Source organism: Cygnus atratus, chromosome 1 (assembly GCF_013377495.2).
Source record: "Cygnus atratus isolate AKBS03 ecotype Queensland, Australia chromosome 1, CAtr_DNAZoo_HiC_assembly, whole genome shotgun sequence".
Taxonomy (NCBI): domain Eukaryota; kingdom Metazoa; phylum Chordata; class Aves; order Anseriformes; family Anatidae; genus Cygnus; species Cygnus atratus.
This window is the reverse complement of record NC_066362.1, coordinates 47,456,166-47,474,758: the sequence shown is the minus strand read 5'-3', so window position 1 is coordinate 47,474,758 and position 18,593 is coordinate 47,456,166. Positions and strand designations below refer to the sequence as shown.

Sequence of the window (18,593 nt, the reverse complement as noted above, 5' to 3'; positions counted from 1 at the left end):
ATTTGCCTTAACTGATGACAGTGGTGTAGGCTGGGTGTGGTGTAGTTGAGTCAAGCTAAATTAATATAAATCTAAGCAGATTTGTACTGTAGTAACAAAATAGTTAGATAACCTTGGGGCATATTTGTATTGCGAGCCCTGGATCTACGTGTAGTCCTCTTTATTTTTTTGTTTTCTTTTTTTTTTTTTTTCCTTTGAGAGCACTTTCCGTTATTTTAAAATACAGGTAAAATACAGACATGTATCAGATTCGGTGAATATTTTTATTTTCATTCAAGCCCATGCCTAGGCCATATGACCAATGTAGCCTATGTCTTTTGGCTACCTTGTCCTTGAACTAAGCCAGTTTAAAGAGTAAAATTTTTTGGCTTGAAAATAAATACTGATCCAAGCTGCGAAGAGCCAGTTGGATGTTTTGTGTGAAGTCTGAATACAGATAAAAATCATCAAAATTTATGGCTAGAACAAGCTATTTTCAACCTTAAATACATCTGGAATTTCCTTTTCTCTCATCCTTTGTACCTTTTTTCAGGTGGATTTTGAGTTATTGTTTTCATTTCCTGAAGTTCACTACTTTTGTGTGCTACCTTTTCACTGCTTTTGCCTTCTGTCTGGCGGAAGGGTTTAGTTGTCTTTTGTGTTCATTATAACCTGAGCTCTTGACGCTTTATCCAAGGTACCACACCTTCAGAGACACTTAGGTAATTCCTGCCAATTTGTTTGCTTCCTCCACCCCCTGCTTTCCTAACCTCACTTGGCTTGTGGTGGGTTTTTTTGTTGCTGTTGTTTTCTAACACCTAGCCAAATCATTCTTGCATGTGTACTCTTTGTTCAGTTCATCTCAAACTCTGTTATTTCTTCTCATAAACATCTTTTCTTAATTGATATTTTTTTCCTTCTGGAATATTTTGTCACCTCACGTCCAGGTGTTTTTGATACATCCTTGGGTATATCTGACCGCATTGATCTGAAGGCATTTATTTTTTGTGTGTTATTGTTTTGAGTGTTTTGCTCTTGATTGTTCTGCACTGAAAAAGAAATATTACTTGTCAATAGTAGTAAGAGTGCAAAGTTGTACGTATCTCATTGCAAGTCCTGTAGATTTAAAAATATATATATATATCTGAACAAGTAATTTGTTAGGCCTATTCTGTAGCAGAGAAAAAGGCGTCGTGAGTAATTTGTCTTCCTTAGTCTAGAATGCTTGGGAGTAGGTTTCAGACTACACCTTGTATTTAGATGAAGTTGATCCTTGTTAATAAGGACTGATATTGCAGAGTAAAGTGTTATAACCTATCCTTTTATTTTAGAGGTATAAGATACTACTGTTCTGTCATGGTCTATGAAGACAATGGTCTTCCATAAACAAAGAAAACAGTTCTTTTCCTTGCATTTGAAGTGGAAGTTTCTGAGAAACCAAAGTTGTGGGTTTGCTTGTTCCCAAATTGCCTGACCTCTTTTGTACCATATATAATATTGTGAATTGAATCATCTCTTCACATAGCATGGGGTCTTTCCCTCCCTTAATGGCATTGGTGACATTTCTCACTTTGGCTGCAAAAAAAAGTGAGTTAGCAGCTCAGCTTTCTCCAGAAGTATAATGTTTTTTGTTGAAGTACAGTGCAATTAGACTCATGTTTCAAGGTTGGGTGTGGGCCAAGGCAGTAGTTAGTAAGTAGATCATAAAACTGATAGCTTGATGTTAGAAAGGAAAAAATGTTTTTGCTACCGCTGGAATTTTGGCTGCTATTTGTAAGCTGTAGGGTATTTGGAGATTATAGCAAATAATGAGACTACCTGGTGAGAATATGAAATTGTAGGTCTCTGACAACTTTTTGAAGATAATTGCATGTAATGGACTTCATGAAAGAATTAACAGTCACCTAAGGTTCACAAGACCTGAACTCACATGGTCTGGGATACCCTTCAAAAACATGAAGCGGATTTTCTCAGTTTTTCAGAGCTGCTGCAGTGGGCCGAGGAATGTTTTTGCATTCTATATCTGTACGTGTATTTTGGAAGCTGGCTGTATTCCAGGCGCACAGAACTAATCACACCCTGTTTTACAGGTTCTGTTTCAGCTCTGGGTAGGGCAGAGTTCAGAATTCTTCAGGAGGCTGGTACTGCTCCTCTCGCCAGCCAATGCGTCCCCCAAGCCCTTGATCTCCCCTGAACGGCTGCCTCATCATATCTTGTCTGATGTGACTCAAGGCCTACCTCATACACATGCTGCCTGCTTGGAGGAGCTAAAGCGAAGCTATGAGTTTTATCGGTACTTTGAAACTCAGCATCAGTCAGGTTTCGAGCGGCCAACCAGAACAAAGCAGAGGTCAAGGGAGTTGAACAGTCTTCAAACAGCAGTACGCAGCTTGCAGCTTCATCTGAAGGCACTGCTGAATGAGTAAGTTTACACATGAATTAGGAGAACATGCCTGTGGGAAGAAGGCTTCTAACTCAAGTTCTCTGAGTTGTCAGTTTATATCCCAGATTAGAAAGAAAAAATGCAGATACCTATAGTCATTGCAAGTAATTCATGCCTGTTCTGTTCATAATTAATTCTACTGAAGATGTCGGTTTCCAAGACACTAGCTCCACTTTAAAAGATGTTATTTGACAGTAGAATTCTCTCAACAGTGCTTGAAAGAGTATTTCACCACTTACATTCTCATGCTCTGCCTATTGCTGTGTCTGAACTTTCAGCTATGTCACCTACTAGGTGTATCTTAACATAGAGTTTGGTCAAAGAGCCTTGGTTCAACGTGGAATCTGATATTGTTTCCTGGTTATTCTTTAGATATCTGGTGACAAAATCAAAGCCAATCAGTGCATTAATCTCTCTTTGCTTTTGTCACTTCCTTGAAAAAAAGTGAATAAACATCTTTCATTGATTTTGTAACATACCAAATGCTATATAAGTTCAGCTCGTAGTAACTATCTAGTAAATATTTTTAAGGTTTCATCACTGCCTTGGTAAAACAGTTGAAACTGTTCTACACTTTTAGTCTTACTTCTAAGAATTACTGTAATGAGTGTAGGTGAACAGTGTATCTTGATGTGGAGAAAGGGATATTATTTTTAAAACTATGGAGCATCTTTGAGGAGTTGGCTAGACTAGATCTTGAGAATCTGAATAAAATAACATTAATTACATTAAATGCTTGAAGAAAAGTAAAGTCAAATATTTATTTTTTTTTTTTGCTCATTTTATTACTTAGGGTAATAATTCTTGAGGATGAACTTGAAAAACTTGTTAGCACTAAGGAGATGCCTGAATTGACAACAGAAGCGCATCAGGTTCTGGAACAAAAACTAAAGTTTATTCAGCCTCATATGCAGGCAAGCAACAGCTGCTGGGAAGAAGCCATTTCTCAGGTGGAAAAAATGAGTGGAAAAAATCCAAATAAAAAAGGTAAATATGAGAGTTTAATTTGGCAACTAACGCAATGCACTTTAGAGATGGAATGGTCAAATGCATCAAAAACTGCATTCAGACTGTGTATCTGAATTTTAGCTAGAGAGGTTTTAAAACCATACAGTTTGAAAAACTATATGTGTGTCAGGCTTTTTCATTGTGATGACCTTGAAGCTTTTGTTTCAGCAAAAAATATAAACGTGCTAACTGTCTGTTAGACATGTGGGTTCAGATTGTACATTTCTAAGTGTAGACCAATAGTAGCTTTTTGCCTATGAATGGTGAATGACACGTTGAATGGGTAGGATTTTGATTGATCATCCTTGAGACTTTCTTGTATTTATCACATTAAAATAAGGTAATTGAAATTACAATTACCTTTTCATGAAACTTTCTTGACGTTGATGTTTCCTGAAACATTTTGAATTGTAGAGTATGTATTGAGCGTATAATACCTGTTTACCTTCTCTCTCAGAGAAAGGGAGCTAATCTGTGTGCTTAGAAGTCATGTGAGCAGCACATCCCAAAGTTTTGCCTTATGTCCCTCATCTTAGTGCCCTGTACTGCCCATTCTGTTATCCTTGTGGATCACATCTAGCTTAAGTAATTGAAGTGAACTTAGGCTCTCCTGACATAGAGTTGAACATATAATTTCTAATCTTTTTTTTTCCCAGGAGTGTCTTTATTGGCCTAGAAACGTACATCTCAGCATCTGAATAATGCTGGTAATTGAGAACACGTTAGGAAAATTATGACTTGGGATATATCAGCAAGTTACCTACAGAAATCCAAAACTGTAGTGAGCTAAGCTCTTAATTATATATAGGTGGTGTATCCAGTAGGTGGATGAATATTGCTGTGGGCCAAAAGATGTCCAAGCTGACCTTCTTCATCAGAACTGGGAGCACTGGCGAGTCTACTGCCTACACAGACCAGGGTTCCATGCAGGTCCAGACATGGTGTAACAAAATTTGTGTGTGCTTAGCCTAATCGTCCAGTCTTGTGATTTCCTCTCGCAGCTCTGTAAAACAGTGAAGATATTGGATGTAGTTTGATACATTTGCATGTATTAGCCTGTTGTGTTTTGTTGATGCCCTCTACAACCAGGGGTTCCACTGATCTGTTTTTCTCCCCTTTTCTTAAATGTTCTTTCTAGACTACATGCCATAGTATTTTTAGTTATTTTAGTTATGTTTTTACCTTGTGTATGACTTTGCACAGCAGGGACTGTTCTTGTGACTTGCTTCCTTCTAAAGTCTTGTAAAAAATGACTTAGTCTATGACTTAGAAAAAAGGGATTGTGTGAGAAATTAAATTAAAAAAAGAAATCTTTCACTTTCTGTTTTTTCCAGTGACTTTCCTGGAAATGTGTGGGGTTTGAATCCCTATTTTGCAACAAGTTTACTGAGTTACTCCACATGAACTACTTTTAAATTAGGTTGGTTGGAGAAAATTGTTTTTATGTGGCTACATTTGACTTTTCTAGTGTATTTCTGTGCAGTTCAGCTTCTGTGAGTTGAACTTTTCAAGCTGTGCATGAAATCAGATATAATTCTTCTGATCTCTTTCTGTACATCTTAACAGCTGGTCTGTCAGTCATGATTATGTGAATTACTTCATTAAATTATGTCTGAGGCTTTTTTCAATGCTTCCTGAAAGCACTTTGAAAGAAGATACCTCCCTGCTGAAATAATGTAACAGCTAAGCACATCTTTTGTTTTTACATAGTGTTATGTAAAATCAAATGAATTATTTTTACAAGAGCAGTAGCAAGAACCCTATCATAGTACAGCATTGTGTCAAGTGGATGCCCAATGCTTTTGGTGTAATAAATTTAATGGTGTTTAGTTCAACTAACTATAGCAGAGCAGTAGCAATGCCATTTTCAACATCAGTTATGAACAGTGATGAAGAAGGAGCTGTTCTTGATGGTTTAGATTCAGTTTTGAGAGGAAATATTGCATAACTTAAAAGCTATAAATAGCGAATATTTTTAGCAGTAACTTATAATTGTGCTTAGTTTTAAAACAAAGTCAATCTTTTTTGCTTCTTCATCTGAAACTGAAAAGGGTATGCAGTATTTAAATTTACTATTTCCTTGGGTTTGGATCTTACCACAATTATGTACTGAGCAAAAATGTAGCTTTGCTTTCCCTTCTTGGTTCGTGCTGCTCTCAGCATGGGTAAGGAGTAGACAGCACACAGCCCACCAGCTGCAGCAGCCAAGGGCCCATGTTGCTCCGTGGGGAGGAGTAAATGGAGAACTCGCTGCTCTTTCCAGCATCAAAATGCTTTTGCTGAATTATGCATTGAAAGTTTCCATCCACTGCTTTGAACTGTTATCTGTCCTAGTTGTGGCATCTTAGGTAGCTGAGCTGCCTGTCGCTTATTTTCCGAGCAGTTTTGCATATTTTTGTTTTCTGTGTAAACATATGGATCTCAGTCAAGAATCTCATACTTCTTGCTCTAGATCATTCTATGTTAAAGCAGGTTTCTTACAGATATATTAAATAATTCTTTTTGTTAAACTCTGTCAAAGACATTTAGGTCTAACTGATTGAACATTCAGACACTCCCAGCAGCCTTTCATGAGTGGTGAAACTGGCATGTATTGTAGTCTATGGTATAGTAACCGCTATAGTAATGAATGTCGTTTGACTACTTTGTTTACAGGACTCTTCAGTATTTCTGCCACCAGTCCTGTTAGTCACTGATCCTGTCACATTCAGAACAGAGCCAGAGAGGAAGTGGTGTTTTAGCAACTTTAGGGGAATTCATCTCTACTTGAAAGCATGGGGCAATGATAGGCTTATGAAAACCCATCAATCTCTACTTGTTTTAAACATTAGTTGATTCTAGACTTTCAGCCAGCTTCTGTCTATCCATTCACCTCTTTTCTTCATGCACAAAACTGATTTATTACTTGAGGCCTCAATGATTCAAGCATACAATAATCTGCCGTTACTTTTACAGAACACCTTTTATGGCTAGTTAGTGTTGTTTTAACAGTTTTTGAAATAATGGCCCTCAAACTATTTAAATTCCATCCTTTTTTCCTTTTAGAAAGAAAGAACTGTCTCTACATTTGCAAATGTATACAACTTTTTCAGATTTTTTGTACCATAGTACTCTGTTGCAAGCTCCTGGTTTTTGCAGTCCTTTGATCCATTGGAGAGGAACTAAAGCAGCATCTTTAGTTAAACACTGTGAATTCATGATCTTGAAACATATCCTTAGAAATGTTATCCTCCCATACAGACGACAAATACAGCAGCCTGTGCATATTAGAGCAGCTGTTTTACTCTTCTGATTTAAGGAGGCAAGTTTATTGTTGGCAATTTTCATAGTACTCTTTAAAATTTGTCTTCATACCTTCAGAAGCATATTTTTATTGTTGCTATTATTGTTATTATTAAAATGTTTTTATTCCACGGCACAACTATGTAATGGACAAGTCGTCTTAATATTTGTAAAATAATTAGCTCAGGTCGGTTTTCCACTTCAGATTTCACTATGTGCTTCCCCTTTCTTTTAAATGATCACTGCATTTAGATACGTGTGGAGTGTCAAATCTGCAGCTCAACAAAAGCAACTAGGGAATTAAATATTTTCCTTGTTTGCAAAAGCAGGTAACTGAGCACCAGTAGAGTCATTGTTAATGTGACTACCCACTTTCAGAATACCATCCCGAAGTATTCAATATATAGATAAGGAATTGAGAATAAGGGAGGGTGGGGTTTGGCAAGGTTACCTAGCCCATTTCTCTTCTCAGGGGTAAATTAGTACTTGTGCCATGTGTGAGTAAATGTTTGCCTGCTCTTAAAAACTTCTCTTTAGAGACATTTTACAGTATTTCCAGGCATCTATTCCAGCACTTAAGTCTCCTTACCAGCAGAAGTTTTTTTCTTGTATTGAATATAAATATCTCTTGCTGCAATTAAAAAAACAGTGCTTTTGATCCACCCACAATGGAAATCCATTTCCTCTTTATAGCCCTCTCTTACATATTTGAAGACAACTGATAATATTTCTGTCTTCTCTGCATAACCCTGTATCCTTCAAATCTATGACGGTTATACTTTATGTAGCCCTCTGATCATTTCAGCTGTTTTTCTCCAGCCACCCTTTAGCTGGTCTACAAGATTATTGAATGGGGGAGCCTCAGCCTGGGCACAATGTTCCATCCACAGCCTGATCAGTGCCAAGGAGAGCAGAAAAGTGATTTCCTGTGTCTAACAATCCGTGCTGCTGTTTATATGTACTATTATGTAGTCTGGCTTTTTGCTTGCAGCAGGGTATAATTGACTAGCTTCCTCAGATCTTTTTCTCAGTGCTGCTGCCCAGTCAGTCATATATTTGTGCATTTGACTATTCAAAGACACAAAATGTCACAGCCACTGTCACTGGACTCTGTATCTGAAATCCAGTTCTTCCTGGGGTGTCTCTAATTTTCCAGTATTATTTTTTTATTCTACCCATCAATATCCTTGCAGGTCATCCCTATGGCAGCAGATTTAATTAGATTAAACACTTTTGGTGTGTGGTGTTTTTTTGTTTTTGTTTTTAACCCATTGGAAATGTTGAAGAGTATTGGACTTGGGGCAAATCCTCACTAAATGTATTGTTCCTGTCTGAAAATGGTAACCATGTTGTTTATCCAAGAGGTAACACCTAGTAGCAAATCTTCTAGCCTAGGGATTTTGTTTAAAAGTATGTAATGACACTGTGTCAAAAGCCATACTGGAAACAAAATGCAGGATGTCTTTGGCTTCTTTCTATTATAAGGATAATGGAATGTCTTGACATCTTCTGTTCTCAATAAACCCACACTGGCTGTCATTTACTGCCTTGCTGCCTTCCTAGTAGCTTTCTATAAGTTTTATTTATTTTTTTCCAGTATTTTCCAATTATTTGAAGCTGATTTGCCTATAATTTGCCATCTCGTATTTTACTTCTGCATTTAAACTTGGGCACCAAATCTATTTTCTGTTTTTACAGATTTTTGTCTGCCTTCTGCAGTCTTTCAAAGCCTATTAAAAAAAAATTGACATCTGTTAGTTGAAATAGTATAGTTCAAGGTGAGTTTCATGAGACCCAGCTTATATCAGAGAACACTTAAGTGTCTTAGCTATTTTAACGTAGTATTTCAATGTATTCTAACCAACCTTCTGACTATTTTTTCATGTGTGCCAATCCTGTCTAGTGAAAAGGCCTGGACCCTGCCTGAGCAAGTCAAAAATATTACTCAACGCTCAAAATTTTTCCTTTTTTTTTTTTCTTCATTGCTTTCTTTCCTTTCCCCTAAAGGCAAGCTTGAAGCTTTCTGTGACAACCTACAGTGTACTACAGTACCTTTAATGCAGCCTACCTTATACATAGAAGACAGAGATCCAATCCCCGAAGAGCAGGTAAAAAAAAAAAAAAAAAAAAAAAAAGGATCATTTTCAATGATGGGCTTCTTTTCTATATCCATCCCTTTTTCAGTTGTTTGTGCAGTGACTTTCTTGTCTTCTCAAGGCAGGTCAAGTAAGTAGCCAGTGCCATTTCATAAATGCACTCAGTGAAAAAATTGATGTATTTTTCCCTCTGATGATCAAAGAGGATGTATTCCCATACTGGGGGAGGGGGAAAGAAGAGCACCAGTATTCACTTGTTCTTGTATATATTGTTAAAAAAAATGAGAAAAGGAGAGCAGCAACACAGAGTAATGTAGAAAAAAAATGTGAATTGCTGAAAGGCAGTACATAAAATTGAGTCCTACTTGCATAGTATTGAGCTGACACAGCAGCACAAGGAAGAAGCTCCTGAACAAACCAGCCTGTCTTCAGTTTGCATAGTGTCCACATTTTTGGGTACCTAAAGCAGACTGTGATGCTGAACAGCTTCATGTCATTTCCCCACTCCAGGGAAACTGCTGTGTAATGTGCTCTGTGTGATGTAATGTGTTAGGCCGTCCTGAAGAGAGGTTAGTCTTCTGTCCTAAAGCTGAGTGACAGATACATTCTGCAAGCAGATCGACACCTATGCTCTGCTCTGTCCCTCCCTTACCCTCTCCCTCCCTCACCTTCTATCAAGCCTACCTCACTTGTTTTCTCTCTAGGTTTTTTTTCCCCATATCAAAGATCTGGAACTAATAACTTCAGCAGCTGTCTATCATAACATAAATGGAGTTCATTTTTCTTTATATTGTAGTGTTCTTCATTGTAGTTAAATTTGGAGGCAGACTTTGCTTTTCTCCTTGATAGTGATTGATATAACTTAAATTAGCATAATGCCTGACTGAGAAAGAATTGCTTATGGTGTGAATTAAATAAAAACAAAACAAACAAACAAAAAAATCAGCATTGCTTATTTCCACCAGTCATTGTGGACTCCCTTTTTCAAGGTATATCACTCCTTCATTCTTGTGTAAGAAACTAAATCTTGGGTGACTGCGGTAATGTTTTTAGTCCACTTTAAATGAGTGGACTTACTCCAAAATTGTATAACTGAGAGTGGTGTCAGATACACTGGCTTTGTTCAAACAAGGCTCCATCCTTCTACTGCAGTTGTCTTGTGTTGAGATCACTTGGTCATGCATCGGCTTGAAGCACAGTGTCTACACTGAAAGTGAAGATTAAAAATACGTTTTTTCTTTTTTCAGGAATTGGAAGCATATGTTGATTATTCAGATATGGACAATGAATATAATAGGGAAGCTTTTGACTGCTTTTCCCAGGAAGAGAGAGAGAGACAAAAACGAGAGAGAGAAGAATCTAAGAGGGTGTTACAGGAATTGAAATCTGTACTGGGTTTTAAAGCTTCTGAAACAGAAAGACAGAAATGGAAACAGCTGCTATTCAGCGACCATGGTAAGCATTGCTTTTGAAAATTAATGCCTTTCTAAGAAAGGGTAGGTGTCTGTTTACCATCAACTTCAGACTGTGTTAGCTGAGCAGTATTTGAATTCTATAGCAGTGTATTTGGTAGAGCTGTGTGGCCTTAGTTTTTTATTCCATCTCCTTATATTATTTGTAGCAATCGTTTTACTATATATTGAAAGGAACTTAAAAGAATGTGAATTTGGCTTCAAACAAAAATATTGAGCTACAGCTATTAAGCACAGCATAAAGAGAACTGTCAGGCTATAAACCATACAAAATGAACTGACTTTCTCTCATCGCTTTCCAGTAAACATGAATTTTAAATTGGATTCATAAATAAGTTATTTTTCAGAATTTAAAGAAACTATCAGAATTTATCCCAGACTTACAAAAATGGATAGATTAAAGTGAAGAGCTAGACTTTGAAATATTAAAGGCTCATAAAAGACTAAGATGGGCTTTTGTTTCCATGGAAGAGGGAGCATGCAGAATATATTTAAAAATAAATAAATAATACTAACAAGAAGAGTTCTTCCAAATTACTCTTTCCAATTCTGAGGACTGCTGGGTAGCTCCATCCACTTGAACTTGAAGATAAGAAAATGAAAATTTCTCTTGCCTCAACAGGACAGCCTGTTTCAGTTCCAGCAACAAGACTGGATACAACTTGATTGCTTTTGCTGCTTGAGCTGCTTGATTTATTATCTTTAAAATTGGTAGTGGTTTGTTTTTTCCTTTTTCTGTTCTTTTCCCCATTTTCATTCCTTCCTCTTACAGACAGGTTAGGAAGAGCCCTCTAAAAATTTTTCGTGTTCTATGTTAAGAAAAGCAACCCTCAAGTCTGGCAGCAAATCCACTGCCTCTGCCAGTGCTTACCAGATAAAAAGACCATCAATTGCATCCTTCAGTAATTTAGTGGGAACACACAGTAACAGACCATACCAAAGAAACAAAGACTGTTTCTTTTGACATCAAACCCACAAAAATATGTGCTTCACAACTTTTCTCTTTATGTCATTTGAAAGGAGAAGGGAGGAATCCTACCTCCAGTTCAAGTCTTGACAGATCTAGTGACTGTTGTAGAAAGTTCTTTGTCAGGAGCTTTGTCATAGGATATTTCCTTATCTAGGTTAGCAGCTGATACCTGTCCACATCAGTATATCTTCAGGCCATTTGTGGCCATAGCTTTCTAGAAATTAATAGACTGGCTTACCTGAACAGCTGTAACAGCTGAAAGAGGAGTCAGCTGACTCCTGTAATCTTGAGTAACCATTCACTTGAAAGCCTTTGTGGCTCATGTTGGTTCCTTTCCTTTTCACATATAAATATTACATTGTTTTAGGATTAGAGATTCTGTGGTGGGGAGGGAGGAAAGTGTGATTTCCTTCAGCTGCTTAGGACTAATAACATGTTTCTTCCATGTTGTACAAAAGTTGAAAATACGAGGAAGGACAGTTTGTGAAAATAATTAATATTGTCTCCTTTTGTCTCGGACTCTGTATATCTTAATCTGAAATATTGATATGGACAGCAGACATAACATCTTCTGCTGTTTTTAAGGAATTTCTTCATTATTTCTTCAAAAGAAACACAAGTCAGTTAAATATGACATGATGGACCCCGACATATCTCTCTTGCAGACATTAATTTATCTGTACACATGGGTCATTCCTTTAAGAAACATTTTTGTGAGCTGTGCTTCCCATATTGATGGTTGGCATTATCTTGAAGAATTAAACCAGAAAGGTTTGTGTTCTTGTCTGCATTGGCCCAAGCCAGTGGATGGTTTTGATATGACCCATTTCCATCACCCTCTTAAATCTTGCTTTTACAGGATGATCACATTCCAGAAATCATACATTCTCCTTGCAATTGTTGTGAAAAAAGATCCCGGAAGATGCTTAGGCTAAAGCCTTAGGCACATAGCAAGCCATTTTGATTTGTTAAGGGTTTTTGGTTCATCGATGAAAGGGCTGGGCTGGTGAGGGTTTCTACATAAAAGAGGTCAGTTCCCAACAAGTTGATACGCCCAAAGAACACAGCATGAAGTCAACTACAGATGATAGGCTGTATTCCAGAAGAAAAAATCTTAGCAAAACACCAGACTAAAGCAAATGTGCCCAAGCCTAGCACCATGGTAATAATGCTTACAGTCTGGGCACTCAGTTACCTATTGGAGTGCTGATGTGCTTCTATTTTTGGTCCTTGGGCATCCCATTGAACCAGAAAAACAGAGGTACCTTTGAAGGGGTACTAGGGGATTTGTTTTCATTTATCAGACAATATCAAACAACATTCTTCTGGTGCAAAATCACTTCTAGTCTTTCTTCTCCCCTCGCCCCCCACCAAAATTGCATTCTGTCAGTGGTTGTGTTGCACCCGGCTGTTTACCCATCTGCTGTCTTTTCCATGCAACAGTTCTTATAAAACTGTTTCCCAGTTTTTCTCATCTCTGTATTTGGAAAGCTATACTCTGAGAATTGGTGAATTCCACCTTGTTTATTAACTAATCAATTCAACCAACTGCCCAGCTGCCAACCTGAAGTATCTACGTTTCTAGAGTTCTGGCTTTGGAACTGTTCTTTGGAGGCAGTAGGCAACAAATTTGCTCCCAAATGATAATGCTGTTGTGTGTATTCCTGCCTCTTCAAGCAAACGGGCAGAAATGAGCGGCAGGATTTTGTTTTTATTTGCTTTTTGTTGGTTTGTTAGTGTTGGTTTTTTTATGCAAGAAGGGGAGAAAGCTGTTCTGTTAATAATTGAGATGAGTCTGGTGCAGTGCTCCTTCGGTATAGGAGTTTTTAAAACAAACTATACAATACAAATTCTAAGACAGTCTTTCAGTGTGCTCGTGAAAATAATTATCAATGTGACAGTCATAATGATGCACCTGCCTTCAGCTAGCTAAAATAAATATTGCTGCAATAGGATGCAATGGAAAAATCCTAATACCGTAAATTTTGTTTCCCATGAAAAGTTTGCGTATTTCCCAGAGTTATTTTCATCTCTGCTTACAGGGGTAAAGTCAGAATGGAATTAGAAAGGGAAATGCCACTTGGGAATCTGCTGTTGCTGCTCTCATTTATGTTCGTGCTGCTACTCTAATGGAGCTACTGCAGTTTAGGGAATCTGTTACTTGGAAATGGACATTATATCGTTTTCTTAAAAAGAAAGACGTCTGTTCTTCAAGAAGTGATTGTACCGAGTTATACTAACCCTTAACACTGGGAGGAGAGACTTCCTGGCAAGCATCCCGTTGCTGGCAATGGGACTCGCTGCTGCTACTAACTTCAAGAGAGGCTAAATTAAACCACACTTTATTTGTGAGGACACCTTACCTGGCTGTATGAATACATGTCGTATTTGTATGTTGTGATGTGAGATCAGATATTGCACATAAGGACTGTTTCATGTACCAGCTGTATTTATTGGATTAGGTAAACCATTGTCTAAAACAAAGACAGTTCAAATCTGTATGCAGTGCAGTAGTTTTTTACTTTAACGTTGAATGCATCGTCTGTGTTTGATGCCATTTTTGAACATCATCAATTTCGTGCCATCTTTTTATATCACAAATTTTAAGGCATAGTTCCAACAAGCAGCTATCACATTTCATTTCAGCTCTGTGGTTAGAAAACACTGATTTATTTTAGGTTTTCTTTGATTTGTGTTTTTTGTTACTGTCGTGTTTTGTTTTGTTGGTTTTTCAATCCATTTTGACTCTTCCAATCCTGCACCTTTTCAAACACAAATATTATTTATATATAGCACCTTGCTTTTAGTTATCAATTCATTTTTTCCCCTTTTTAAGCTGCAGTGAAACCCTTGTCTCCTGTAGAATCGCTGAAGCTACTAAGTAATTTGGAATCACACATGAATTCAGATACAGAAAAGCAGAACTGCAGCCAAAGTTGTGATAAATCTGAAGAAATAGACTCTAATCCAAAAGTCAATGCTGCTGATAAAAGCAGGACAGAATATTTGTATGAAGATCCTGAGATGGAGAAAAACAAAGACAGTACTACTGAAGACAGTATTTCTGCAGGGGCTGAAGAAAGAATGTGTTATCAGTATGAAGGGGAAGTTGAAGATCTCAAGCCAAGCGATACGGATGTAATAGAGGTTTCACAGCCTCCTCCTAAGGATGCATTGCATTCAAAAATAAAGCATAGGCTGGCTCAGCTCCACATATCAACAGATTTTAACTTCACATCTGGTCTGGCTGCACAAGTTGCTGCCAGGTCTTTCACTTTTACTACAATGCAAGAACAGACTTTTGGAGATGATGACGAGGAGCAGGAGGAGGAGGAAAAGGAGGAAGAGAAGAGGCAAGAGCATGAAGGCCTTGTGGAAGATTTTGAGAATGAAGTTAGAGGCTCTGAAAGTGAAGGAAAAATATGAGTCTGAGCTGAACTTTATTAAACCAACAGCAGGCAATTTGGTAGAAAAAGAAATATAAGGTGGGGGTTTGAAGATGAAATTACTGGGTGGAAAAAACAATTGGAGACCTAAATGTAATGTTTTGGTCCCTAAGTCTGATACACTAAATGGGACTTCTAAGTATATTGAAAATTTGAAGGTAAGACAAATTTAGGCTGCATCCACCAAACAGTCGGCTGCTGCCTTTTTAAGATCTTAGTGGTGAGTTTTGGAATTTACCTTAGTGTTTTCTGTTTTATTTATTTGTATCATAATGTGCTGTTGTTGATTTTCTAAAAAGAATGAAAAACAATGTATTGAATTACAACAGACTCCGTCTTTTGCTTTCTGGTATAGTTGTCATAGTATCATATATTAGTTCCAACAAAAAAGGAAGAACCTGAACTGTTCCCTGTGATCATCTTCTACCAATTCTCATGTCTGCAGTGAGTTGGTTAAGCCACCACAGGTGTTTGTGATTCCGTGGGTAGTGATGCTCCCAACTAAAATGTAGAGTTTTAAGTAAAAACTTGGAAGAACTAGTATTTTATGTGTCCTGGGGCATGGGGCTGAAATAGTATAAGGTTGGTCATGCTTCATATTAAGGTTTATAGAGAATTTTATGAAGGGTTAATAAATGTTGTAATTCATGTTAGAAAGGTGTAGTACATGTTAGGGAGGGTTTTAAGCATATCAGTAGAAAGTACTATAGAGAGGTAGAAGCTGTTGGATTTATAATAGATGAGAATTAAATAGCTATTTATTAAAACAGCTATTAATTATTTGTTAACCTTTTATGAATTAAACCTTAATATAACGTTTGATTTTTGATATAATGATTCCTTGTACATTTTTGTTTATGTCCTGAAGTAATTTTCTTAAAGCAAAACTGACAACATCTATGGTATTTTAATAGCATATTTGCTCTTCCCTAATGTTCTTCCATTTTTCCGTAGATCACAAGGGTCACACAACCTGTGTGATTAAGATCCATGAGAGAACGAGACTTTTCTAAGGTGTATCTTGTAACTTGGTGGACACCTAAGTTTGGATGTTTGATATGAGGTTATGCAAGTTGTTTTTTTCTTTGAGGTGGTTTTACGAGGAGCAACAAATGGCTATGGCAGATGGTCACCTCACAGAGGAGCCGGGGAGTGGTTTTACTGCCTTCTCTTCCTTTTGCCCCCAGACACAAAGTGACACAAAGGTCTTATGCCTCTGTAGGTGAGAGAACAGCCTGTTTGTATGGACCTGTATGTATGTGGACCTGGATAAACTTCCAGTCACAAAATGCCTCATCAGTTTCTTAGGGTATTTATTGCCTCTTTGAGCCTGCTGATTTTATAGAATACAGGGTGTGGAGAAGCAAGTGGTTCAGAGCAATATCTTTTACTAGGATGCTGTCTTGGGATGTGGGGAAGCTAACGAAGGTCAGCAGGGTAGGGTGGGACTCTTGACCATATGTCAGGAAACGTGTGCTTTCTTTCAACCTCTCTTCTCTTAGTGATTTTGTGTGAACGCTCTAAGTATGTATATTTTTTTCACAAACCCTAAATAGGCAAATATCAATTTATAGAGAAGGTTGTATGTGATTTATGCTATTCTTTCACAATATAATGCCTGTCTTTCCCCTGACAGACAGGATTGGGTAAGGGAATATTCTGACATCCTTCATTAACCAGTAACCATGTTTGTGCGCTTAATTACGTGTAAGTGACTGGAAGCTAAATGGATGGTGGCTGGGGAGAGGGGGGCAGGGAATATGCTTCTCATAGTACTTTCAGAAGCTAAGCCTCCTTTTAGTTGTAGGATGTACTCTTCTCTAGATCCATAAAGGTTAGGATAAGGTGATGAAACATTTTTTATTTTCTCTGTGGTAAGCTATCAAGACTTAACAACTGTTTTGGTTAAGTGGTGTTTGAAGTGTTGCCCGTGCTTCTGAAAAATAAGTCTTCCTCATCCTTGACTTGAGATCCTTGATTCTTCACTAAGTGCCCAGATATTTTTTGTTCCTAGGTAATTGTTCTGGCTGCCTGTTTGTTCCATTACCATTTTTCCACAAGCTCACCCACGGACATCCCGTGAGCTGATATTGTGTATCCCCAAACTGATACTTCTTTCATCTAAACTTTCCCCACAGGATCCAAATCTTAGTTTACAATGTAGTTGGCTATGATACCAACTTGGGAACATCATCAGATATAGGATATGAGTTACATCTCTCCTCACAGTTTTGGATAATATCAATAGTTGCATGAATGTTTTGCATTGCTACTAAAATAGGTTTCAGATTTAACTTCTGTAAGAGTTGCTAGTTTTTTATTCCTTTGCTTCAGTCCTTAGCAAAAGACCTGGAAAAGAGACCTTGGCAGCTCACATGGGACCTATTTTTATAATATGCCGGTCTCAGTGATGAAACTGGTCTAAGAAGCCCCATCCACCATTCGTTGTTTGTTTTCATCCATCAGCTGGGTCAACACAAGTTTTTGTGGCCATGTTATTAATCAGACCACTGAGTCTGCTTGGTCAAAAAAAAAAAAAAACACCCCACATCCTTTTTAGTGTTTATTTTTCACCTTGTTTATTTTAATGATGCAATTTACAGCATTTACCTCCAAGCAGCTGTATCAGCACATACTGTGTTGCTGACATGAGGCTCAGGATTGCTCGCATTTACATTACTGGCAATGACAATGTACTGTGAAATTACAGCCTTGACATGAGAGATGGGTATGATCAAAGTATGACTTTTTGGAGCAAATTCTGATTCTACTTGAACAAAGAGATTTTCTACAAGCAATTTAACTGATTTGCACAGTCTTACTTAATGCAGTCTTAGAAGTTGTATATGTGAGCACCTGGGTTCACTTGCTCTCTCTCCTTCTCATCCATCACATCTATATATAACTGCTATCAGGTCATTTATTTAAATTTATTTAATATTCTCTGTGTAAAAATTTGGCTAACAGTCTACAGCACACAAAGCATGTCTTCCTTTAATAACCAGGTTCTATCTATATATAAACATGCTGTTATAATCCGGAGTTCCTCACAAGAGCGAAGAGCAGAGCTAACAATAACGGCATATTCCATTTCGGATGAGCAGCTCTGTGAAGTTGTAAAGAAACAAGTAACTATACATGGTTAAGTAATTTATTTTTCTCCTACCTAACTGGAAGGCACTCCAAAGACAGTATTTGTTTCTTCAGTTGGATTGCAATCTAGCACTACATCTTCTATGTCGCGTGGTTTTACAGCTACAGATATAGGTAGGCAAAGGCTTAAACGAGGACGAAGATACAAAGACATTAATTGTTCCTTTTCTTAGTGTATGTCTTCATGACAGAAATGTAGCACTGGTGTAATGGAAGCATATATTGAATATTACAGACAACACAATCTTTCAAATGTCGAATATGTCTGTGTCACATTCAGCTGTAAGCAGGATCAGCAAACATGAGGGCTTCTGCTATTGGTTTCAGTCGTGAGGCAGCTGACTCCTGACAGAGGATTACTGGAGATGACCAACTCTTGCAGTTCGTTATAAAAATACAGGATGAAATTTGGCAGAGCAGCCAGTTTTACTGAGGTTTCAGACTCTGCCCTGAGCACATTTGTGTGACCAGGCTGATTATTTACAGCATTGGAAATTTTATGTGCATCTGGACAGCAGCATTTGCAATTGTCTTATTAATCTCTCCGCCAGTTAAAAAAAAAAAAAAAAGAGGAAAAAAAAGAAATCTAAATGGTGGAGTATGTAGAATTGTTGGCCTATACTGAACTTTGTAATCTGTTTGTCTGCCTTTTTTTTTTTCTTTCTTTTTAAAACAGAATCAAAGGTTCAACTATTCTGGGATCTTGTCTGTGACAGGGGCTAATAGCAGATGCTGAGGGGAGAG

General features: G+C 37.5%; 1 protein-coding gene across 8 annotated transcripts in view; it reads left to right on the top strand.

Annotated features, from left to right (window-relative positions):
* VEZT (vezatin, adherens junctions transmembrane protein) overlaps window positions 1–15,022 on the top strand; it is a 58,654-nt gene extending 43,632 nt beyond the window's left edge. For 6 of the 8 annotated variants that reach the window (XM_035551545.1, XM_035551546.2, XM_035551548.1 and 3 more), the window contains 5 exons: window positions 2,070–2,401; window positions 3,216–3,409; window positions 8,720–8,820; window positions 10,056–10,263; window positions 14,087–15,022. In XM_035551545.1, the coding sequence (XP_035407438.1) occupies window positions 2,070–2,401; window positions 3,216–3,409; window positions 8,720–8,820; window positions 10,056–10,263; window positions 14,087–14,676 (1,425 nt within the window). In that variant the 3' untranslated portion in view covers window positions 14,677–15,022. Of the gene's footprint in view, window positions 1–2,069; window positions 2,402–3,215; window positions 3,410–8,719; window positions 8,821–10,055; window positions 10,264–13,292 lie in introns of all 8 variants that reach the window. The other 2 variants (XM_035551552.2, XM_035551551.2) reach the window with 1 other exon arrangement.
* The last annotated feature ends 3,571 nt before the right edge of the window (window positions 15,023–18,593 follow it).